Source organism: Lissotriton helveticus, chromosome 5_1, assembly GCF_964261635.1.
Source record: "Lissotriton helveticus chromosome 5_1, aLisHel1.1, whole genome shotgun sequence".
Classification (NCBI taxonomy): Eukaryota; Metazoa; Chordata; class Amphibia; order Caudata; family Salamandridae; genus Lissotriton; species Lissotriton helveticus.
In genome coordinates, this window is record NC_136065.1 from 29,331,429 (window position 1) to 29,356,699 (window position 25,271).

Genomic DNA, 25,271 nt, shown 5'->3' on the forward strand with positions numbered 1-25,271 from the left:
GTGAGAGAGAGACAGACGGTGTGAGAGGATTTAATGGAAGAAAAATAGTAGGAGAGTTAGAAAAAAGAGGGTAGCTAGAATGCAGCAAGACATTTAGAGAGTTGAAGAAAAGGGAACAGAGGTGGAGCAAGAGAAAGGGGAGTTGTAGGTGTGAGATTAGGTACTGAAAGAGCAAGGTGGGATAGAGAGTGGTGATGTATTGAGATAGATGCAAGGTGGAGAGAGAAATATGATAGAGGTGAAGGAGATTAGTTAGGTAGAAAAGGGACTGAGAGAAAGGTAAGTTATACATGGAGAGAGAGGAGAGGTAGAGACATTTAAGGTTTTGTGATATGTGAAGCAGATGGAGATGAGATAATGGGAGGTCAGACAGAAAAATTGTAGTGAAGGGCAGAGAGGGTGACGTGCAGAGTGTTGAGGTCAAGAGAGAGGTTTGAGACACATAGATAGAGGCACAGAGTGTGATTGATAGTGAGACAAGGTCATAAGAAAGGTAGGGAAAGATTAAATTGAATAACTTGGAATAAGTATACCGAGAGAGAAGGAGATAAATGTGAGACAATGAAAGCAAAGCTAGAGAGAAAGGGGATGCTGGTATGTAGAGAAGTAAAGATAGACTGAGAGAAAGGCTGAGCAACAGAGTTAAGGTAGGAATAAGGTGAAGCAATGAGGGAGAAATGATGCAGAAAGATCATCCTTCAATTTACTTGCCTTAATTTTTGAGGGTTAAGGCTAAGCAGGCTAATGGCAAAGGGCAGTTTTATTATTGTGTATTGTACCAGAGCACCGCAACCAAAGTTGCATTGTGCAAAATGGAGAAAGCAGCTTAAAGTTACATTTGTTAAAAATGGCCTGCTACTGTTCACCACTGCTATGCCTTGTGCTCAAACAGGGAGCCTATTGCCACACACAAGCTGTGCATCATGGTGCAGTTTTTTGTGTGGCTGTTTAGCATAGATGCACTAGAAGTATACAGTTGCAGAAGAAACTCTTATAAGTAGACACATTGATAAACTTTACACTCATTGTGTATGTGGTGTACAGTGCACCACACATTCAATGTAAGGAAATTTTGGCGAACTACATTTTTTTCCATGTTAGTGCCTGTTTCAAGAAGGCATTATTGTTTTACCCAAAACCTGTTCTGGCTATTTAAGTAGATCAGAGTTTGCCTCAGAAACTATTACTACTTGTGCTAATCTTATAAGCAATGAGACCCCCTTGACACAAATTGAGGGCAAATCAGTGGTAAGTATTATTTGTGCAGAGAAAAAGGCACTTTTCAGCACAGAATACCTTTTTTAAAGTAAATACTGTTACAAAATTGTGTGCTGCTTTCCTTCACTTTGCTGTACTTTGCATTGACACAAACCCCTAGTAAATGTAGCAGTAACTTTCTGTTAAGCAACACTCTGCTCACAACTTAGAAAAAAGCCTGCTGCTTTTTATCAGCAATGTAGCAAGATTTTTGACTGTACCGCTCACTTTACCAGCGGCTCCTTGAAAGTTTGGGGCCCTGACCTATTGTCCACTTTTCCCCTACCTCAAAATATTTCTGAGTATAACATCTCACATGGACCATCAACACAGGATTGCCCCCACCCTTCTTCAATTTAAAAAAGAGTCAATTACACTGTTCTATAAGGAACACTTCGATGCAGTATATATTGTACTAGCAAAACACACAAGATGATGGACGGAATGTTGCACATTGGCAAAACATTCACCCCCAGTCACAGATCTGGGTTTAATACATTGTTATTTTGCTCACCACGCCACCCCAGTTCAGACATGGCCATATGCAAATCAGTCTTGACCCTGTGCCTCATGGGAACAGACCAGCCCGAACTGCCAAGCCATGTCTTCCCTGGACCGTAATCAAGCATCCTAGGACCGGTTTCTGGCTATCAGCTGTCATCAGCCAGGATAGCTTGACTCCAGTGGCGTAGTGAGCACGGACCCACGTCTGGGCCTACCCTTCCCACATAGGGCAAACAGCAAAACACCCAAGATGATGGACGGAATGTTGCACATTGGCAAAACATTCACCCCCAGTCACAGATCTGGGTTTAGTCCATCATTATTTTGCTCACCACGCCATCCCGGTTCAGACATGGCCATATGCAAATCAGTCTTGACCCTGTGCCTCATGGGAACAGTCAAGCCCGAACTGCCAAGCCATGTCTTCCCTGGACCATAATCAAGCATCCTAGTACCAGTTTCTGGCTATCAGCCGTCATCAGCCAGGATAGCTTGACTCCAGTGGCATAGTGTCGTGGATTGGCAGCAGCGCAAGCATATATTCGCCACTAACCTTTGCTCAGGATGACCGGCAGAAACGACGTCTGATGCTAAGTACCCCAGTCCCTACCAGCTACGAATCCCACAGCGAAGGATCACTCACTGTGTGAACACATACCCAGCAGGGAAAGGGTAAGTGGATAAAATAAAAAACAGGTAGTGGTGAATCCTGAGGATCCCTCTGGGTCTGGTCAAGTGGCGGCAGAGGAAAGACAAGGGCACTCCTCCTGTTCCAGGAAGAGTAAAGGAACAATGTTATCACCACTTCCTCTGTGTCTGTGAATACCGCTAACCCCCCTCGGTTTCTGAAACTTACCAGAATCACACACCACCCAGGCCGTTTAGAAAGAACAAACAACGGAACACCTGCGGGACAGAGAGCCCTCTGACTACTCAGGTATGAATGAGTCCGGAGAATGGCAGACTGTTCCTTAGCTCTGGGGTTCCGGACCGTTGCCTGTAGCGATAAGAGTACATAGACCGTGACGGCTGTTAATGCACAAGCCGAACACGGCCTTTCTCCATGGAAATGTAAGGGTGCTCAACACAAAAAAGGAAAGAGTCTCTGTCTCTCGTTTCAATGATTCCCGCTCGGGAAGTCACAAGAACTACGTCTCCCAGAATGCCTCTCTGGGGAGTAGCGGGCTGAAAGGAGGCAAAACCCCGTCTTTGCGGCAGACGAGTTTCCCTCTCGGAGTCTTCAGGGTACAACCAGGGTCCAGACACAATCAGGCGCACGGTACCAAACGATTCCCTAACTGACTATGGTACCACACGAACACAGGGTTTGTAACGGAGGCGGGCCCGCCTCCGTTCGCCTAAGTACTTATCAGTAATGCAGGCAGCAGGTTGAAAGACGGCTTCAGCTTTTCTGCAGTCTTCAGGCTTCTAGCTGATATCTGGCGGGGAACACCATCCGCCCTTCCCACGGCTTCCGGATCGATTGACAAGCACCTTTCTGGAGGAAGGGAGGTGCTTAAGTGTGCTAGGTCCCGTGACTCCGCTGACTTGTCCCTTGGCATGCTGGTTCTTGTAGTTCGTTCGGCCTGTCCTACATATACTCCCAGGCACACTCCAGCGACGGGGCTTTCCAAGTTGACCTGTACCCCGCCCCCAGGACCCAGCAATCGCTACACATAGTGAGCACGGGACCCACGTCTGGGCATACCCTTCCCACATAGGGCGAACAGCAAAACACACAAGATGATGGACAGAATGTTGCACATTGGTAAAACATTCTCCCCCAGTCATAGATCTGGGTTTAATCCATCGTTATTTAGCTCACCACGGCACACCAGTTCAGACATGGCCATGCAAATCAGTCTTGACCCTGTGCCTCATGGGAACAGCCCATCCCGAACTGCCAAGCCATGTCTTCCCTGGACCATAATCAAGCATCCTAGGACCGGTTTCTGGCTATCAGCCATCATCAACCAGGATAGCTTGACTCCAGTGGCGTAGAGAGCACAGGACCCACGTCTGGGCATACCCTTCCCACATAGGGCGAACAGCAAAACACACAAGATGATGGACGGAACGTTGCACATTGGCAAAACATTCACCCCCAGTCACAGGGTTTAATCGATTGTTATGTTGCTCACCACGCCACCCCAGTTCAGACATGGCCATATGCAAATCAGTCTTGACCCTGTGCCTCATGGGAACAGTTCAACCCAAACTGCCAAGCCATGTCTTCCCTGGGACGTAATCAAGCATCCTAGTACTGGTTTCTGGCTATCAGCCGTCATCAGCCAGGATAGCTTGACTCCAGTGGTGTAGTGAGCACGGGACCCACGTCTGGGCATACCCTTCCCACATAGGGCGAATTGCAAAACACACAAGATGATGGATGGAATTTTGCACATTGGCAAAACATTCACCCCCAGTCACAGATTTGGGTTTAATCCATTGTTATTTTGCTCACCACGCCACCCCAGTCCAGACATGGCCATATGCAAATCAGTCTAGACCCTGTGCCTCATGGGAACAGTCCAGCCCGAACTGCCAAGCCATGTCTTCCCTGGACCGTAATCCAGCATCCTAGGATCGGTTTCTGTCTATCAGCCATCATCAGCCAGGATAGCTTGACTCCAGTGGCGTATTGAGCACGGAACCCACGTCTGAGCATACCCTTCCCTCATAGGGTGAACAGCAAAACACACAAGATGATGGACGGAATGTTGCACATTGGCAAAACATTCACCTCAGTCACAGACCTGGGTTTAATCCATCGTTATTTTGCTCACCACACCACCCCAGTTCAGACATGGCCATATGAAAATCAGTCTTGACCCTGTGCCTCATGGGAACAGTCCAGCCCGAACTGCCAAGCCATGTCTTCCCTGGACCGCAATCAAGCATCCTAGGACTGGTTTCTGGCTATCAGCCGTCATCAGCCAGGATAGCTTGACTCCAGTGGCGTAGTGAGCACAGGACCCACGTCTGGGCATACCCTTCCCACATAGGGTGAACAGCAAAACACACAAGCTGATGGACGGAATGATGCACATTGGCAAAACATTCACCCCCAGTCACAGATCTGGGTTTTTATCCATCGTTACCTTAGACACTCTTCTATGCTATCTCAGATGTTCTTCAATAGATATAATACCTCTGTTATATAGTTCTCCTTAGTTATATCAACTGTGTTGGAGCCTAGTTTATGGATATATATATATAAGTTTTTTATAAAGTCTGCCATATGGATATACCACCTTTGCTGGGAGTTGCTCCATGCAACACCACTTCTGCTAGGAGGTATTCCAACGACACAGTCTCACGCACCAACCTTATCAGGAGCCTACTTGAGATAGGCATCCAAGAACCCACACTTTGCTGGATCGGCTTCTTCATAATGGATATCGCACAAGCTGTCATCCTGGCATCTTACTTCTCTGAAGCTTGAAAACTCCTCTGCAGAATGCCACAGTGTTCACTGCTCAGCCCTACCCTCTTAAATGCATGCATGATCCCTCTTGTCAACTTCATCTGTGCGCATAGCCAACATCCTCTCCCACACAGACAGTGTGTCATTTTTACTCTCCCTTTCAGACAAGACTTCCAACACAGGAAACACGTTTACCGTCTGCATGACCGAAGTTGCTAACTGGTCGAAAGCAGTTGACTCAATCTAAACACTGGCAAGACAAGAGTAGTGATCTTCAGCAAGAACACCTCACCATTGCATTCCAATTGGTGGCCGGCCAAACTCAGACCCACACCAGGAACCCAGAAATAATCATGGACAGCAAACTTTACATGATGACCACACAAGTCAACGCCGTCAATGAATCCTGCTTCCACATCCTGAGGATGTAGAAGATGATCTTCAAAAATCTTCCAAGCAACACTAGAATAAGTGTCACTAAGATTTTAGTCAGCAATAAGTTGGACTAGGTAGCACACTTTATTCCGGGATCACCAATAAACTCACCAGAAGAAGACTAATCATCCAGAACTTGGCAGTCAGACTCATCCTCAACCTCCCACACAGAATGCACATCACACCACACCGCAGGAACATCCACAAGCTCCTGACACACAAAAACACTCAGTTCAAACTCTTCACACACACGTTCAAGGCACTACACAGGTCTCAGCTACCTGAACAGTCGTATCTCTTTCCACCAACCACCCAGGCACCTCAACTCAGCAGGACTTCTACTCAAACACATTCCACACATACACACAGCCAGATCAGGAGAACAGGACTTCTCTTATATTTCTCCTAAAGCATACATTTCTCCTATAGCGTGGAACAGCCTCACACTCCACATCAGAGCCTCCTCCTCACTTCTTGAATTCTGCAAGAAGCTGAAGACCTGGCTTTTCAATTAACCAACCAACTATAGGCAAGGCTAGGCACATACACCTGCTCAGTGACAGGATACCACCACAAGTGCTGGGGCGCTTTACAAATACATATTGCATAATATGTCAGCCACAAGGATGAGTCAGAAATGCAGTGCCTGGAGATCATGAGTTCAAATCCCAAAAGGATTATCCTTCGATTCTTCCGTTGGTCAGTAAATTGTGTAATGATAACATATTTTATTTAGTGCACTTAGAAATGTAAGAAGTGCAGTATTTAGCACTATATTTGACATGGATAAATATTATTTCTGAATCTGGAATCGTAATCAACTCAGAGAACAACGTACATATATGTTTTTCCACAATATTGTTTCAAAGATCTTTTGGTACAGAGTCTAGAAGTGTGTTTCCCCCAAAGTGGTTTCAAGCCTTTGCAGCAGAACCCACGTTATGAGAAGACCTCCCTACACTGTGGGAGCTGTCTTTGAATATGAGGGACTTTCTTCCACAAATATGGGGGGTTCAGGGACTCTGCTAGACTAGAGGATTGTAAAATTAAATAAGGCCAGAAATGATAAAACAAGAAAACAGAGCTAACCTACCTGAAACAGGTGTTTCATGGTACAGACACAGCACCAGCAGTGAGAAGAGTCCTGACGGGCACGGATGCACCATCATTCTGTGAGAGGAGAAAGAACAAATCCCACAGGTTTCTCATAGTGATCACAGTGATGAACAAAACAATGCAATGAATGAAATAACTACACTTCTCACTAAGGTTTGTGTGTAGAAGGCTGCAATATTTGCTAAGAGTTGTCATGCTTATACTGGACCACAATATGGCAGACATGCATTACCAAACAAATCTTTACAATAAAAGTTAAAAAATACATTAAATTTACAAAATTAAAAATGAAACAAAATGTGAGATATTATTGTATGCAATGGCTTAACAATTCAACAAAATGCACGGAGAAAGAAATTCATACTATTAGTTCAGATCACAATAATCTTATGCTTAGTATACAGCGCCCCAAAAAGCTACTAACTACACCTCTACTATTTTGCTTGAACAGATTCACTTCACTGTCACTCCTTAGTACTAACTATGGTATGAACGGCATATTGATCATTACTCGGGATTCAGTCTAACAATAACAACACATACATGGTAAGGGTCCTCCCCACTGGGCCTACGTTCAGCTCTGTTTATGGATTTGTAGAGCGCATGGCTGCCCAAAGGCTTCCCAGCGCTAGGAGAAAGTTGGCAGTCCGGATGCAAGGATATTAAGGGAAGAGACAAGTTTTAAGTATTTTCCTGAATGCCAATTCATCAGTCAACAGATGCAGTTCCATAGGCAGGGCGTTTCACAGGCTAGGAGCTAGTTGCGAGAAGGATCTACCGACCCACCTAGATCTCTTTATCCTAGTCTGTTTTGCGAGTTGATCTGCAGAGGATCTTAGGGGTCTGCCTGGGATATAGTGTGTGACAAGCTTTTCGATTAAGGCCGGACCTTTGCCATTCATAGCTCCATGGGCAATACTTAGTGACTTGAACTTGACCCTGGCCTGGATAGGGAGCCAGGGTAATGTCTTCAGGGCTGCCTTAGTTGACTTTTGTCTTGGGATGTGCAGCAATATCGTATTTGGGTGCGCCAAGATACAGAGTTACCATAATCCAGCTGCGACACCAATAGGGCCTGGATCATGGTTCTGAGAGTATGTTCAGGAATAAGGAAGGATCATCCGGAGCATGCACAGAAGTACAAAGCATACACCTGATAGTTTCTTGACTTGAGTTTCCATGGACAGACTTTCGTCTAGCCATGTTCCCAGATTTTTAACAGCATTCTTTGTGACAGGGGGTTCTTCCAATTGGAGGTCAAGTGGAGGTTAAGTAGCGCACTACCTCAAGTAGCCCTCTTGAGGAGTTATATGCTGAATTAATTTTTCCATCACAATATTTGTCTTGGTCTTGGATCATCTCATTATGGTACTGTCTAATAGCCAGCTTGTATTGGCTTTTGATGTCAGGATCATAGTTTTTCCTCCATTGTCTTTCTAATTTCTAATGCTCTCTACACATAAATTAGATATTTACTCGCTGACTGAGTACAGGCATTGTCATCTCTATCAAGCAAACTCCGCTAATTATCTGTTTTTTTCACTGTGTAGATTCACATGGTCAGTATAAATATTCTTTACAGTTGTACAAAGATCAGCAATAGGTCCTACAAATCAATGTTTGTTACATAAATCTTTTCACCAAACTGTATAGTACTTTCACCAGTCGCCTCTGCCTAGGCTCTCATCACACCATGTGGCAAGGCAGTCACAGAATATAAATGGAAATATAAACTACTTATTTCAATACCAAGTTAGTGAGACCAGAAGTGTAAACTTAAATAATGTGACGTTCTCATTGCTATAATCTGTCCTTTACTTTCCCACACAGAACAAACTGAAACATTTATATTTTATAATAATAAAAAATCAGTCAATCATCTTTAAAAGATCATTCACACTGCAATGCTTTTAAAAGTTAAAACATTCTGTATGTGTGACATCTTCTAGAATGGATTCCAAGGACTTTGCCCTCAACCTGTGCTTGGTGCAAACGCATATACCTTTTATCATTCCTATTGCTTACACGTTTCAGTTGTATTCCTTAGCAAAGCTTGTTGTGCTTCTATTGAAAAAATCCTTGCAGCTGTGCAAACATCTATTTTGAAGGAGGGAAAACATATATTTGTTTTTTCTCCCGTACCAGCCCTAGAAGCAGCCACCAAGTCAAGCATTCCTAATGCTCACGCCATATACAAGAGATGGGTACAGTGGATGTAAAGTTTCAATATGATCCAACTCTTTACACACAAGTTTTCCTTCTACATGAACAAGATGTTGTTCTGACTCCTGCTACTTTACCCATTGAGTCTTACCAGAGCATATGCTATAATGATGGTTCTGCCCAACCCACATTAGGTATGAAGTACCAAACTCCACAGCCTGTGCTGCTCTACAATTTGTAATTCATCCCACAGCACACTCACACTAAAATCATAGGTGATAGCAATGCACAACATTCAGAATTACATGCCCTGTTACTTGCATTCAAAAGGCTGACTCATCTGTTCCCACACTTATTTTGTCCAATTCATCCTTTTGTGTGCAGGGTTACAATGTTGATTTCCAGCATTAGTGGTTGAATGGAATCAAAGATTCAAAAGGGAAAACCTATAAATAATAAATATCTCTGGGGAAGGTAGCTATCTTACAAGACAAGTTCTATTTGTTCATGTAAGGCACCATTGAGGCCATCAGTGTGAGGGCTTTCACGCTAAAGGAAAGCTAGTGGCAAAGGCTGCATTTCAGACCGTCGGAGTAGCAGTCTTAACCAGATCTTAAACAAAGATCAACACAGATATTGAACAGCCATAAATGCAACCAAGCAAGCAGGGAAGTCTCCTAAAGGCTTTACTCTCAAATACTCCTACACCCTCAATTCAGATTACATTTCTGTGCTCACAATACCAGCAGTGGGAGGCATAATAATACCTAATAGTCTGTCTAGTTTAGCTTTCATCAAATAAGCACATAAGGGGTGGGCTTCTGCACATGCAGTAATTAAAGCAACTTTAGTAATGGTACAGCAACCACTCCTGGTAGCCCAGTTTACATAAACATACTATGGACTATGTTAGACAGTATGACATTTGTTAAAAGATTAAACACTCCATTGTAAAAAATACTTTTGCCAATTCTCCTCATGATTTCGAATAGCCCCTTCTGGGTGATTTATGTGGACCACATCGGTCCCCTTAATCCAGCTAACCCATTCAAGTATATGTTGGTAGCGAGTGATTTATGTTCTGAATTCCTATAGGTTTGGCCACAGAAGCAAGCTCTTCAGCAGTAGTAAAAGATTTGCAGTGTTTGGTGTCAATGGAGGCAGTTCATTCATTTTATTCAGATAACGGTCCTGCATTTGCCTCTAAGGCTTACATGGATTCAATGTCTGCTCTGAGAGTTTATCTGCAATTAAGCAGCCCATTCAAAGCGGAACCGAACAGCATTGCAGAGAGCGCCAGTGGAATGTTTCAACAGGTGATGCCTGCTGGGAGGAAAGTTCAGGTCGTAGCTGGTACCACAATCTGCATAGAGTTCAGAGAGAATTAAATAAATTGCCTGGATGAGTATTGGGAGGAAGCACTTCATATGAGTTTCTCTTCGAAGTTCCTATGTATGTGCCTGGCTTAAATCATTCTGAGAAGGTGGCGGTTAAAGATATATTTGACATGGAGGAACGTTTGAATGTTTTACAGAGTATCCAAGACATCAGAGACATGCTGTCTAATACAAACAACTCTGACATCTCCACCTGTGAAGAGAAGGTCATCAGTGCTGCTGACGGTCAGTTTCCCAAAGTTGGGGACTTAGTTCATGAGAAACTCCATGGCAAGCAAGCTTTTGAATCACCCTACAGACCACCTGTCTCTGTTCTTGTGGGAAAAAGGTAACAGAGCTGTTATACTGCCTCCTTTGCCTGGATCAAGAATAACCAGACAAGCGTCTATTGATCACATTAAAGAACACTATGTGGCTAGTTCTCTACAGCAAACCACTGGAAGGCACCAAGAAAGGTTCAGAGTAGCACCTCACAGCCTCCCCCTACTCTGAATGCCGTATTCCATGGATAAAGCAGTAACATGACTGGCTTGATTTCCCGGCTGGGGATAATTGAGTGCAACACTCTGCGCAGAACATTAAGTTCAACAAACACAGATGATGCTGAAAACATGACAGTGGCGACTGTCGACTCTAATTCCATAGTTTTCTATGAAATTCAACCTGATGCTACATCATTTGAACAAGTACCCTTTCAAGAGCCTCAGGAGACCAACAATATTTAAAATGACTGGATATTTCACTGATTTTTCAACCCTTTATACAGTCTCTTACCACCAAAGACTGCTTTGCATTTGTTAATAGTTTTGGGTCAAGTTTTTGATTTCACTGTGGTCCTGCGCCTGGATCGCTTTGGGAAATGGTATTCTCCTTTTGTGGTTGACAATGATACTCTTTGTTTAATGGGCTTTTTATCCCTGTAAGGACAATTGCCTCACCTGTGGTTCTTGAAGTGTAGGTAGCCTCACTCTTAATCTCACAGAGCCCAAAGAAGGTTTTACTTTGCAAGATTGCAGCTTATTCTGTGCCCCAGTATGTGGAAAAGATTCCATAACAGATTATGGAACCCTCTGAAATATTCCAATTGCCTTATGTGATAAAAGTTTCTATGAATGGTGTGATAATATCTGGTTCTATATCAGATGATTGGGACATTGAGACTGTTAAAAGAATGATTTCTGATTTACAGGTATAAGCTACTTTGAATAATGAAGATCTTATTATAAGGAAATTGATTGTTATGACTACAACACACATTAATTTACACATAGGCTATCTATCCTAGAGGAATTCACAATTGCACACAATAGGAACATTGTGAGGCCCTGCTCCCTGATAGTCCTTCTAATTTCTGCTGACAGATCACATCCTTCAGCCTACCATTTCACACAGAGGCTACAACATCTTCCAAAAAATATGATAATTACCAACAAGCTGATTTACTCAACTGAGTTTAATAAAAATCATTCAAGGATATGAGTCTTGAAAGTAAATGTTGATGAAAAAAGTATTTGGGGAACCCCTTTTTCGCAGGCAGATCTAATGAAAAGATGCCTCATTTTGGGCCTGAATAATTCAGAAAGAAACAATCTTTCTAAAAAAAAACTATCCAACAGACTACCTGTCTGGGATGTGGAGCAATGAGGAACTTGAAGAAACTTTTTTTTTTTTTACCAAAGTTGACTTGACCATGTTGAATAATTGGCATATCCAAATGAATATCCTTCTCACACATAAATGAGATGATACAACATGGAGCCTATACTCCCACTCAACTGACTATTGAAAACTAGACTTATGGTCTTATGATTCTGACAGCTATATGCAACGTTTTTTTTCCAACACTCCTGGATCTAAAATTAATCATCCAGATCAATGTTATCATACACAAACACCTGTAATAGTTACCACATAGAGTGTAAGTAAGCTGTGCCAATGATAGCTGTAATGGAACCCTTTTACTTAAGTAAGGAAAATATTATATGGATTTTTCTGATTTCTTTCTGACCATGTTCTCAAAGAAATAAACGTTTCCTCACCACAAGAATATACACTATTTGTAATGAATTAAATAAATATTCAGAAAAAGGTGCTGCAGAAAGAAATTAGACAGTTAGACCAAGAAAACAATGGAATGTACAGACTTTCTAAGAGAGTGTACTCATTAAACCAGAATCTGTCCACAGCCCTGTTTCAGCCTTACAAAACTGAAGATGCCCTTTTACCGTTAGTGACACTCCAACTGTCTCTTGGCTTAGGCATGCTTATTTCCTTGCCCATTTAAACCTTTTATTTTCATGACGGTCAGAAATATAAATCCGTTGGCTGGTATGAAACTATGCACAATGCACAGTTGTTCTATTTATGGAAGTTTCCTTTTTCTCACATTTGTTTAAATGAAAATGAATATGACTTTGTGTCTAGCAGTTCAGCAAATTGCAGAAATCCTCTTGGATGCTCCCGTCTATGAGACACCATATCCTTCCACGGAATGTGTAGTGCTTTAATGCCAGGGTTAAGCTGTGTTTTACCTGTTTCCCCCATTGCCTCCATTCCTACTCATCAAGAACTCCTGAATAATGGTTCTCATTTATTTCTAGCAAATGTCACCTGCTGTGGGTTGGAACTCGGACAGCAGTACCTGATAACAGTTTCTGAAATTATTCAGTGTGGTGGAATGACCTTGTATTTTCCCCCTTAAAATAGCACTAGGCGCATCCCTTGCCTAGTATACACCTGAAGTCTATGTGTTTTGATAATTGAAACACTACTGTCTGTTCTCTTGCAAAAGGATGTCCTTTGACTTTAGAGGCTGATGTTTATAATCTACAGGCAGCCAGAATTGTTTCAGAAATGCAGGGGCTGTTACACATGCAAGACACAACACAATGAGCAGATATTTCATGAATGATAGTTAATTCATCGGTTTTGTGCATCTTTTTAACCCCTTTGGTGCTAAGGCAATTCCCTGCTTTACTCTAATTTCCATTGAAATGACATGGTCAGCTCAGCTGCAGTGCATGACGAGCTGACCTTGTCATTAGCATGGAAGTGGTTAAAGAACATTGGATCTGGTTTGGTGACTTGGTTTGATGCAGCATTTGAAATGATTCTTCTATTTTTTCATTCTTTGTTCTCCAGCCTTCTAGGAGCATTTCCAATCACAACACTGTTAATCAGCTGAGGTATCATCATCTTTCTGCTGTTCCGACCCCCTACCTTCCATCATGTACATACACATCATACATGTTCTGCTGGGCTTACAGAAATAGCACACACTTGCATGCACAGCCACCTCTCTTCTCAGAACCCACCTACCTTCTTTCAAATAGGTATGGTGCACTTCTGCCTTTTGGCTAGGGTCTTTAAAACTCAGTATGCTTACGTGCAACAAACCGATCACTAAAGAAGAGGCCAAGGACTGAATGGGCACAGAGGAGTTAAACATTACATGGTGGTGAAGCCAGAATAAGTGTGTTTGTTGATTTCTCTTTCCGTCAGTAAATTTGTCTAGCTACTGAAGCCTGCATGTGTGATTGGTGACCGCCCTTGTGTGTTGTGGATCTGTGTGTGTCTATAGGGTTCTCTCTTTGAGCATTAAAGTGTTTGTGTGCATCAGTCAGTGACTGCATGTCTGGTAGTGTCTGCGTTCCATGTGCCCTGATATTTGTAGGTCATGTGCGCACTGACACGTATGCCTGGACTGCGTGTGTTTCTGTCTGTGTGTTGAACTGTGTGTGCATGAATGCATGCAGGTGTGCTGCTATAGGTGCGCTGTATATGGATATGCATGTTGCTATCTTCATATGGGTCAACATGTGTGTGATCTATGCCAATATACGCACGCACAGAACAAATGTCGGAGCTGTTGGCTTTGTCGATGCTTGTTAGAAAAGGCACTATAGGTCGCTCTAATGGTTGCAGGTGCATTTGTCTCCTGTCTGCCTGTATCCTTCCAGATTGTAACTACCAGTTGTTTTAAACTTTGTTGCAGTGCCCGAGGTGAAGTGCTTTGCAGCCACAGCATGTCATGAGCTTGTCAGGCTGCAGTTGGCTCTAAGACTCGTTTAGCAAAAGAAATGAGCGTGGCTTGGAAGGGACAAAAGTGCTTTGTGCTATTTTCACAACCGGTTTAAATATGCGCCATGAGATGCTTAAAAAATTTAGGACATGCAATGAATGTTGATAAATGGTCACTCACCTGCCTGAAGACAAGAACCTCTCTGGGCTCAGGGACCAGGTGCAGTGAAGAAACTTCTGACAAGATTGGCCAGGCTGCAGCTTTGGAATAAAAGGCAACAGCTGGGATCAAAGTCTGAATTCTGGCCTTGGGGGTGATTTCCACATATGGAAATGTAAACAGTGCAGTTTAGAGGAAGCAGGGTTGAACACACAGAAGGGCCATGGCAGCCCCCCCTGGAGTTCATGCCAGCTTGATTACAGCTTGTGTCTCCTCACAGGGAGGGATGGCTGTGCCCTCTGTGCCCTGGAGGGGCTGAGGGGCTTCAGCTGCTGGCCCTTCTCCAACAGTGCACGGGAATGGGGCACATGTATGTGCAGGTCCATGCCGCCTTCTTTCTGCCCCCCCACACAGATTACAAAATGATGAAATCTCGTTGAGAAATGAGGAATTGCTGGGTGAATCAGACCCCGGATTACAGTTTCCATCTCAATCCCTCATGTCTTTGAGGCCCCTCAGGCTCCGGTTCATCAGGGATTCGATTTTCCTGACCCTGATTTACGCCCCCGTATGGGTAACTCCAGGGTATGGACGGATTGGCCTGTTTTCTGAGTGACTTGTAACGAGGGCCTTTATTGTCAGAGTGAAGTCCCTGGCTGTGGATGTCCTGCTGAGCACCGCATGCCCCCTGGTGAGATGGAAGCCATGACCATCAGAGACAGAGAGAGTTTCATCCTGAACCCACCCTAATACCCTCGACCTCCCACGCAGAATCAGAGATTAGGGAGAAGTGATGCTTTCCCCAGGGGGCCTATGATACTGGAGCTGCTGTGGTAACTGCATCTGTCTGCGCAAAGGATTCAGGGTAAGAAGCCTTGGTGGAGTCTTAGAAGGAAAAAAGTACCACAGTAAACAAGCATTGGCAAAGCCAATAGGTCTGGCACTGGCTGCCTCCCTATTAAGTTTTCCAATGCTTGTTCCCTTTCAATCGTGTTTAGCAAAGTGTAACAAAGATCATTCAAAGATGCATGCATGCAGATGCACTGGTAGTGATCTCTGAATCACTTTAGTTTCCAAGATTTAAAGATTGGTGCTGCTAATAGAGCACACATGGGCAGGGCCACGGTGCAAGCACCAGCAACGTTTGGTGAGTCTCTGGAAGTCTTCACAGAATAGAACAAGCCCTCTAAAGGACAAAAGCTTTGATGTTTGCATGAAAATACACCCATGAAACGAAGCACCTTAATTTAATTCCAAATTGACTATGCTGAAAAACTAGTCGCAAACATTGAAGACATTTTCATGCTGAGTGCAAATCCAAAATGCAAGCACTAATTGATTCTGCAAACCTTCCCATGATTTTATAAATATTAGCCAATCTGTCTGGCTTTTCTGTAATGAAAGTTAAGTGACTTCACATTTTTGCTATTTTGTATGTGTGCTGGCTCCATTCAGCCATCTAGCAGCCTGCCGTGCTCTTGAAGCTTGCAAAACAGAACAAAGTGGCTAGTCAGGTTTGTTTTATACTAAGTTAGGACGCCCAGCCAGTCTGTGCTGCGTGAACCACACGTTTTATATTACAAAAGATTTATTCTCATTTACAATTAGGTTTCATAGGTTTATCCATATGTCTTCAAAGGAATATCTTGTCAAAACAGTCGAATCAACTACAGACAATATGTGCGCAATATATACATGTGTAAAAAAGTTCAAAGAAGATACTCAAAATTCACAACACCAACATACGACTTATTACATAATTATTACATACAAAACAAATTGCAGCATAAGAGACATTACACAAAGGAAAGCATTATGCAAAAAGAACCAGTCCTTGAACTTATAAACCAGTGGACAGGCGGAAATCAAGATACAATGAAACTGCCTGCCTGTCTCACAAAACCTGTGATAAAGTGTTTTCAGGATTGCCAGCTAGGGCCCACAGCAGTGGTATTACTTATTCCCTGGCTGCACCCTTCTTTCTTGTCACAGGCTGGGGGTCAACGCGTTTCGAACCGTAAATGGTTGAAAGGTTCTCCTCAGGACGGGGACTGGGTAAGGTCTTCACTGCAAAATGCGCACACAGGCTGCAGAAGTAGAAATAAACTGCACGTCATATGAATATTTTCTGGAGTTTTTTCTGCACTAGGGTGTATATGCAGGGTGGAGAGGACTCGTATGTCAGGACGCCCAGGAATAGGTCTGGAGTCGAAGGATGTGGCTGCTCACCTTCTCTCTGATACTGCGCTTGATTGCAACTGCGGGTAGACGAAGACGCCCGGGAGAAAGTCCGGAGGTCGCAGGGGTAAAGACTCACCAACTTCAGACGGGAGATAGATTCAATCCATGCTGCTGCCGGTATCACCTCTTGAAGCTGGCACCATCAATTGTATGTACCCTCTTGGCAGGAATAGAAGACATCTCTCTTTGTTCGTGTTTAGAAATAATAAAAGAATGCCTGCTCCACACTCCCTCCACCAAGCTGTTAGAGTACAGTGTGTTAGTGGCTCAAAAAAGATATTGTTCACAATGCTGCAGAACTCACCTTTACTGTTAGATGGTGTGGTAATCAATCAACAATTTATGTGATTCAAAGTAGAAACTTACCTGCATTTAAGAAAAACAATTATGAACCAGCGACAAAAGGTCTACAATTTTAGCATAGTTTTCCACTCGATATATCTTAGAAATGTGAAACAGCAAATATTTTATTGATTACTTTTCGAGGAAAAAATATAATCAACACATCCTTTTGTCCATATTTCTTTTTTGGCATCTCATTTTCCAGGACTAGAAATCCAGCAGTATAGGAATGTAGTTGCTTTACACAACATTATGATGATAACTTCATTCTTGCAGGTGATTGTAATGAAGTTTTTGACCCATTTTTAGATAGACATTCTTCCAGCGCATACATCCCTCACCAATCACATACATCTTTTACACAACTTATTAATCAATACAAACTCATTGATGCATGGAGGCTTTGCAACCCCACCCTGCGAGAATACTCATTCTTCTCTCCGCCTCACCAAACCCAATCACAATTAGATTATTTTTTTATTTCACATCACCTCTCCCAATCCCTAATTGCTTCGGATATTGGCTCCATTTTGATATCCGATCATGCACCAATTACTATACATTTGGATGTACCTACTACCTATGTACCTACTACCACTCGAAAATGGGGTTTTAATAATTCCCTCCTTCTTGATTCAGACTTCATTTCTTCCATTTCTTCCTTTTTTCATGAATACTTCTGGTTGAATCAAACTGATGACATTTCATTTCCTGTAGTTTGGGATGCATTCAAGGCGTCTGCTAGAGATTTCTTTATTGGCTATTTCTCTCGCAAGCGGAAAAAAGCACAACAAATTAATAACGATCTCTTATCTAAAATCAAACGACTCGAACACTCTTAGTACACTTCTAAATCCAAAGAGTGTTTAACTGTACTCATTGCTACTAAATTCCAATTCAATAAAGATTCCACAAATAATGCCTCAAATTTTTTATTAAGATCTAGTGCTAAATTCTATGGTGGTCAAAATAAGGCTGGGAAATTATTGGCCAATTATTTGAAAGTAAAGCAAAATAAAATTAACATAGAATCCATTTTTGGCCAAGACTGTCTACTGAAACATAAAGACGATGAAATCTTACAAGAATTTCTTCATTTTTACAAAACGTTGTATTCCTCCGAAACAACTCCTTCTGCGCATTCCATCTCCCAATTTCTGTCTAAAATCCAACACCCTTCTGATAATCCCCCAGATCTTTCCCCATTGGAGGCAGATCTAACACAAAAAGAACTCCTTCTTGCACTAAAAACTCTCAAAAGTGGAATAGTTCCGGGCCATGGTGGCTTTACAGTTGAATTTTTTATTCACTTCTCAAAATTACTTATCCCCTAATTGCATACTCTTTTATCCACCTTTCTTGATTCCGGCACTGCTTCTGTTTCAAACTATCGTCCCATCTCCTTGGTTAACATTGATTACAAAATTTTCTCAAAAGCTTTAGCCCTACGTTTAGAATCCTATTTACCTGACCTTTTAGGAAAGGAACAGTCAGGCTTCATTAAAGGCAGAATGCTTACAGACAATACTAGACTATTTTTTGACATACTTTCCAAGACATCGCACTCCTCACATCCCCTTGCAGCCATAGCTTTAGACGCTGAAAAAGCTTTTGACAGAGTCCAGTGGTCCTATCTTTTTCATACTCTGAAGTGGTTCGGCTTTGGTCCAAAAATGTCTACCCTGATCTCGCTTTTGCATTCCCACCCACGAGCGGCTATCTCGGAGAATAGTGGCATATCTTCTTTTTTCTCCCTTGGTAGAGGGGTTAGACAGGGTTGTCCACCTTCCCCTTTTTTGTTTAATCTTGCCCTAGAACCTTTTTTATTGCGGATTCGCCAAAATAACAAAATTCACGGTTTCAACTTTCAACAGTCCACAATTAAAATGGCGGCATATGCTGATGATGTGTTACTGTTTCTATCTCAACACAATTCATCCCTTCCTGCATTCTTAGATGAGGTTAATTCTTTTTGCGCAAGTCTCTGGTTACAAATTAAATGTAGATAAATGTGAAATTTTACCCCTTACTAAATTCACTTATAAAACTGATTTTACTGATTCAGGTTTCACATGGAATCCTAATTCTATTAAATATTTAGGTCTTCATTTTACATCCTCCCTCTCGGGCACAGTCACTCGCTGTATGGAAGACTGCATACAAAAAATAACTACTCTCACCACAAATGGTATCCTCTATATTTATCTTGGTGGGGTAGATTAGATACAATCAAAATGATGCTCTCCCCATAGTTCTATATATGATTTCTAATATCATATTCTCTATTCCTTTGAAACATTTCAAGAAAATCAATTTCATCCTGTCTCTCTTTCTATGGGGACATAAAAAATCTCATATGTCCATATCTAAACTGATACGTCCCAAGACAGAGGGTAAGGTGAATTTTCCAGACTTTTCTCTTTATCATAAATCTTTTTTATTAAATCAAGCATCGAGATGGATTTCCAATTCCTCCTTACCCTCTCCTCTTTGGTCGACCCTAGAACAGTCTTTTATATCTGCTTTTTCATTTAAAGAATATCTTTCGTTTTCTCGCAAGCCACAATTCTTATCTACTCCCATTCTTAAACATACTTCTAAAATCCTTCCAACCCCTCTTATCTCCTCTTTTTTCGACCAAACTATTTGGCATAATACCTCCATTTTAATAAATAATCAACCGATTGTTTGGAAATCTTGGAGACGACGAGGCCTTATTTAGGTGCACCAATTATTTCATCAAAACCAGATTATTTCATATTCACTAGCTGCTACCTCGTTTCATTTTCCTCCCACCTTCCGCATTAAATATCCGATACTAACTCATGCACTTCAACTTGCCTACAATGCATATATCACTTCTCCTCCTTTTCCGCGTCAGGAGCCTTCTAACATGTCCACACTACGATCCTTACTGCTTAAAGGTCCTGGAGCTTCAAAAATGTATGCACTTCTTCAGGCTCCATTATCACCACATGCTAAAACCAAGACAGTAGAAGCTTGGGAAGAGGATTTAGATGTTTCCTAGCCTATTGAGTTATAGGATAAGATATGGATGAAGATTCGCAAATCATCCAGAGCTGCAAACACTACTCAGACACTATTTTTTGTTTACAACCAACTTTTATTCTCGCCACTTGTTCTTAACAAAAGACACCCAGATACTTCAGATACATTTTGGACCTGTTCTTCACCACATGCGGACTTACTCCACTTGCTTTTCAAATGCACCCCAGTTCACACATTTTGGGTTAAAGTATGGTCTCAAATCAATACGATTTTTTCCTCTAGGAATGTATTTGCATGGAGTTCCTTGTGTTCTGGGGCCTCGCACTGAAATTAATTGTGCGCTTTTAAAATTCGTAAAACTCTGACTATGACTCAAGTGTCACCAAAAATGTACTGAGAATTAAAGGGCGTTTACATTAATCAAGATAACAGGATGAAACAGCAAAAAAGCGCTACTCAAAGGCCACTTGAAATACAGTGGCATAATAAGTGCCTCCAGCAATGGAATGTATGTGACACCCAGACACAAGCCAACACTCACATGCACTGGCCCAACAGGCCACTCTCTGCGTCCTACCTAAATATGCACATTTAACGTGCATTGCCAATATGGTACACAAGTATCAAAGTGACATCTGTTTGTGGTCACTAAGCACTCTTCTAGAGTTCAGTTTTAGGTGTTAATTTACAACATGTGTTCAGATTATCAGAGTTCAGTTATGAGTTGTTGGAAGTTGTTTCGTTATGTGTGACAGATCTGCATTTACTCTGGGTCTGTCAGTTTGACGACATGGAAGCGGGCTGCCACACCAGCGCCCGCCAAACAGGGCTGCCAGCTGCCCACCACATTCGGAGTATTATCGTGGTCTGGCGGCTGGAGTGAGCGGCACGCAGCAGTGCCGTTTAAAGGCTCATATGTGAGCCTTAAACTGCACCGCCACGGGACCACTAGTTCACCTTTCTGCACGGCATGGACTGTGCATTCCATGCCATGTAGGAATGGAGCGCATGTACACAGGGTGGCAAAACATGTGCCTCCCTGCCTGCACCCCCATGCACAGGGCCAGGATGGGGCAGAGTTGGTCTGCCTTTCTTTCCTCATTGCCATCAATTTCATGGAGTAAGAACCTCCATGAGACCGCTGGCAGTGAGGAAAGTTGTAATATGAACAAGCATATTGAAGTCCTCCTAGAGGTGGCGGCTGTTCCATGGCTGTCCGGCCACCCAAGTTGTAATCCAGCGGTCAGACTGCTGGTGCAGCGGTGGCTGGACCACCACCGTTGCTCCACCATGAGTTTGATGGTGATGGGGTTGATGGCCTGCCGGGGTCAGCAGACCACCACGTCTATGTTTGCTTTTAAATAAAGCAAATAATTTTTTTATGCACCCCGTTTTTCTTGAGACCACTGCCTGCTCTTAAAAAATATGTTTTCAACTTTCTCAAAGGGGAACGGGTCCCTTAGGGACCCCTTTCCATTTGCGAGTGGGTTACCACCAACTTTGAGTTGTTGGTAAAGTGAGAATGTTTTGCAACCGCATTTCGGTTGCAAAAGATTTGTGCTTAATAATGTGAATTGGTATTTGGAAGTGACACCCTAAACACGCCCCTTCCTGACACCGAATCGCAGACCCAATTTGTGATTCGGTAATAGGTTACTGAATCACAAATAGGGTTGTGTACATTTTAGGTTTAAATCATTTTTATTGTAGCAACACAGGGTACAGCAGCCTAATGCTTTCAGTCAGAGGCACAAATAAGTGCTCACAGCCATTTTCCACATGCCATGAACCTGATTTAAAAGCATGGGTCTAGCTAAAGGAGTAGAGAATTGGTGATTTAAATGTGTCAGTGTGTTAATGGGGGGCTATGACTGAAATGTTTTAGTTTAACCCTTGATATGTCAGATTTAGCTGAGCTGTTCAAGTATTAACCAACAACTTATGGCAATGGAATAAAAAGTGCAGATTCTCAAGGCCTGTCTCCCCAGATAACAGTGGCCTTCGTTGTGTGGGCACTCTAATGAATACAGTCGAGTAATTCTACTGTTTGCTCATAACAATCAGGCTACACATGCCAATGCTGCTGTCTTCCCTCCAGTCTTGCTAGATAAAAAAACGGTAAAGGAAGAACTGTTTTTGGGAAAAATTACACAATTGCTCCAAAGACAAGTCACTGAAGGGGACTTCCTTCAAAGCTGATGTGTACTTTTTTCCAAAATGTCATCACTCACTGGGAGAGAAGCCAATTGTTCAAGTAGGCTGAGTCATTGCCCGGTGCTATATGCTGGGCACCCATGGTACCCCCCAACATTGGCATACACAAGGTGGCAGGCACCGCGCGGTGCCTGTCATGTTGTGCATACAAATGCACAACATGCTGATTTTACATTACATTTTACATCCTGCAATGTAAACATTGCAGGATGCGCCCACCAATGTGGTGGGCGCATCATAATGTTCACAGCGGGGTTGCCACACCCCTGGCGGGCGGCCCGCATACTGTTACGGTGGCGGAAGGACATCGTAATAGTTCCCTAAGGGTTTCATCATGATGGCAGGTGAATGTAATTGTACACAGGACCGACCGTCAAGGTTGAGGCGGTCCTGCCATGGAAATTTGGATGCCACTGCCACCCGGGCGGTGGCATCCCGTATATATTACATTCGGCGGGCGGTGCTGTTAGCAGCACTCACCACCACCGTGGAGAAGTGTGGCTCACTGGTTAGGAGCGACAGACCCTGAAGCAGAGGTCGGCCCGGAACCAGGGTTCAATTCCGATGCGGCAGGGTCTTGGGTCAATGTCCGCGGACTCGATAATTCTCGCTTAGGTGCCTATGCTAACCATGGGTCCCACTCTGCAACTCTGGGCAATAGCTTGCTTAATCTCCACAACGGCCCCAGCAATGCCGGGGAGGCCTGGCTTCACCTTGGGGTGCCCTCTTACAGGGAAAGCCAGGACGGGTTCCCCAGCGGTAACAGCGCCAGGACGCCACGTAACGAGGTAACAGTGCGCTTTACAAGTATACATTACATTACATTACAATGCAATATATGCATGATGTGCATTGGCATGCACAATGTGACAGGAACAGCGTGGTGCCTGCCACCTTGTGTATGCCAATGTTGGGGGGCTACCGTGGGTACCCCCCCAGTGCAGCCCCTCACCCATCTGGGGGCCCGCAACGAGCCCCCAAAGTGAACTCCGCAGGCCATTCCATGGCGGAGTCTCCGCTATGGAAAGGTCCTAAAAATGGCACATCCTAATATGGAGGGCCTTTTCACCCGGCCGGGAATCCAACCGGCGGAAAAGCGGCTTACGGTGTTTCCTTCTGCCTGCCGTGGTGCCCCTCGCCAGGCTAATATGGCGGGGCGAAGATGGATCGACACCACCATCTGTTGGTAGCCATGACCATAGCCAGAACCAATCATCAGAATCAGTCATTTTCTCTGTTCCATAGAATATTTGAACTGCATGCTTAATTTGTGCCACATCCCTTGCTATGTTTTCACTATTATTTAAAAAATAACAGCAAGAGGAATTCAATAGAACACACAGTCATCCTTGTAGTGTTAGGAGGTCAAGTACAATTCTATGTTGAATAGTCATGGCAGCCATGGAATTTATTTCCATCTGGAACTGGTGAAATGCATCTCTTGTTGCATTGAATGCTAAAGCTGGCTCAGCAGACACGTTAACATGGGCCAATTCTAAATCATAAACCCCATATCCAGTAAATAATATACGCACTACCTCAAAGAATACAACTTGTCTAGCCTCCAGAATAGGCGCATGTATATCTCTTTAAAATCTGTGAGCAAAACACCCCAAAATTAATGGGTCATGGGCTGCAATGTGCGTCACGATTGAAATGTTCGGTGTAAGATACAAAATATGGCACATGTCTTTCCAGTGCCGGGTAAGTACCTTGTATGCTTTACTGCCACAAATAAACTGCATAACTCACTGTAACTGTGTGTCCAATGTGAGATATTTACTTAGAGGAAGGCATATCCTTTCAGGAAAAGTGTTTTGAAATTGATCACACCATGATAAATTTATAAGCGCAACATTTGCCCACCGTGCCATGTGTAAGCAGCGAGCTGATCATGAGGGATATTCTAATATTTTAGAAATCCCATTTGGTGCCCTAGCATATTCATTCTTTTGCTCAATTAATGGATCACATAGAATACCATTAGTTGTTATTAATAGTGTCTCTCCATCTACAATGAAGTAAAGTGCAGTTCACTTGTTTCCCTTGTACCTTAGCTGTCCAGCTCCAACTTACTAACTGTCTGTCCCTTATGTTCCAATTACCTGTGGTATCATCAAATTCTAATATGTTAGTTCACTTGCTAATTTTTAAATGTCCTACGTATGATGCTTTATACATGCCGGAAATGCATTTTCCTTGGCATTGTTTTCCACCGTGGGTGACACTTGGCTTTGGGTTTGAATATTTGGCAAACAACACTGAGCCCCACTCTTGTTTCTTCTCTTTTGTTCTTGTCCATTATACTGTCTATGTTGTGCCTCCTGATATTACATTTCTTCTGGCTCCTCCTCTCTTTGTTCTTGCTGCAACATCATTCTTTTGTCATTTTTAGTGGTGCCCTTCCTTATCCTAAAAAACCCGGGGCATATTTACAAGGGATTTATAAAAAATTAAGATAAAACTATCACCCTATTTACAAGAGGGTGCTAACATGCATAATCACATGTTAGCACCCTTTTTCCTAATGCCTCCCTTTGCATCTCTAATGCAAAGTGGGGGTCACTGGGCGTACCCCAGATGGACAACCTTGCAAATATCGCTGATGTACACAGCGCGATATTTACAAGGCTGCACCAGCATTTTAGCACAAGTTAGTTTTTGGAGAAAACCGCTGTTTTGTCCAAAAACTAACGTCTGCTAAAATACAGACTTACCTATCACCAACATTGGGGTGGATAATGCTGATACTAACCTGTGGGTTGTATCAGCAAGGTTATCGCCATTTTGCAGGGAACATCGCTGGAAAACCAGCGATGTTCCCTGAAACAAACGGCGGTAACCTCGCTATCTCTGAAATTTTTATCGCCCTGGAGAAATGCGTTGTTAATAACGCGCTACCAGGGCGATAAATTCCAGAGATAGCCTGCGATAATAAAACTATCGGTGAGCACGGCCAGCGCTAATTATCGCTGGCCGTTGATAA

At 43.1% G+C, this 25,271-nt stretch overlaps 1 protein-coding gene across 1 annotated transcript in view; it reads right to left on the bottom strand.

The window, feature by feature from the left end:
* LOC144752361 (butyrophilin subfamily 2 member A2-like) overlaps nt 1-25,271 on the bottom strand; it is a 613,785-nt gene that overhangs the window by 482,577 nt on the left and 105,937 nt on the right. The window contains exon 2 of the mRNA XM_078640296.1: nt 6,717-6,793. Within this exon, the coding sequence (XP_078496422.1) occupies nt 6,717-6,792 (76 nt within the window). The 5' untranslated portion in view covers nt 6,793. The remainder of the gene's footprint in view (nt 1-6,716; nt 6,794-25,271) is intronic.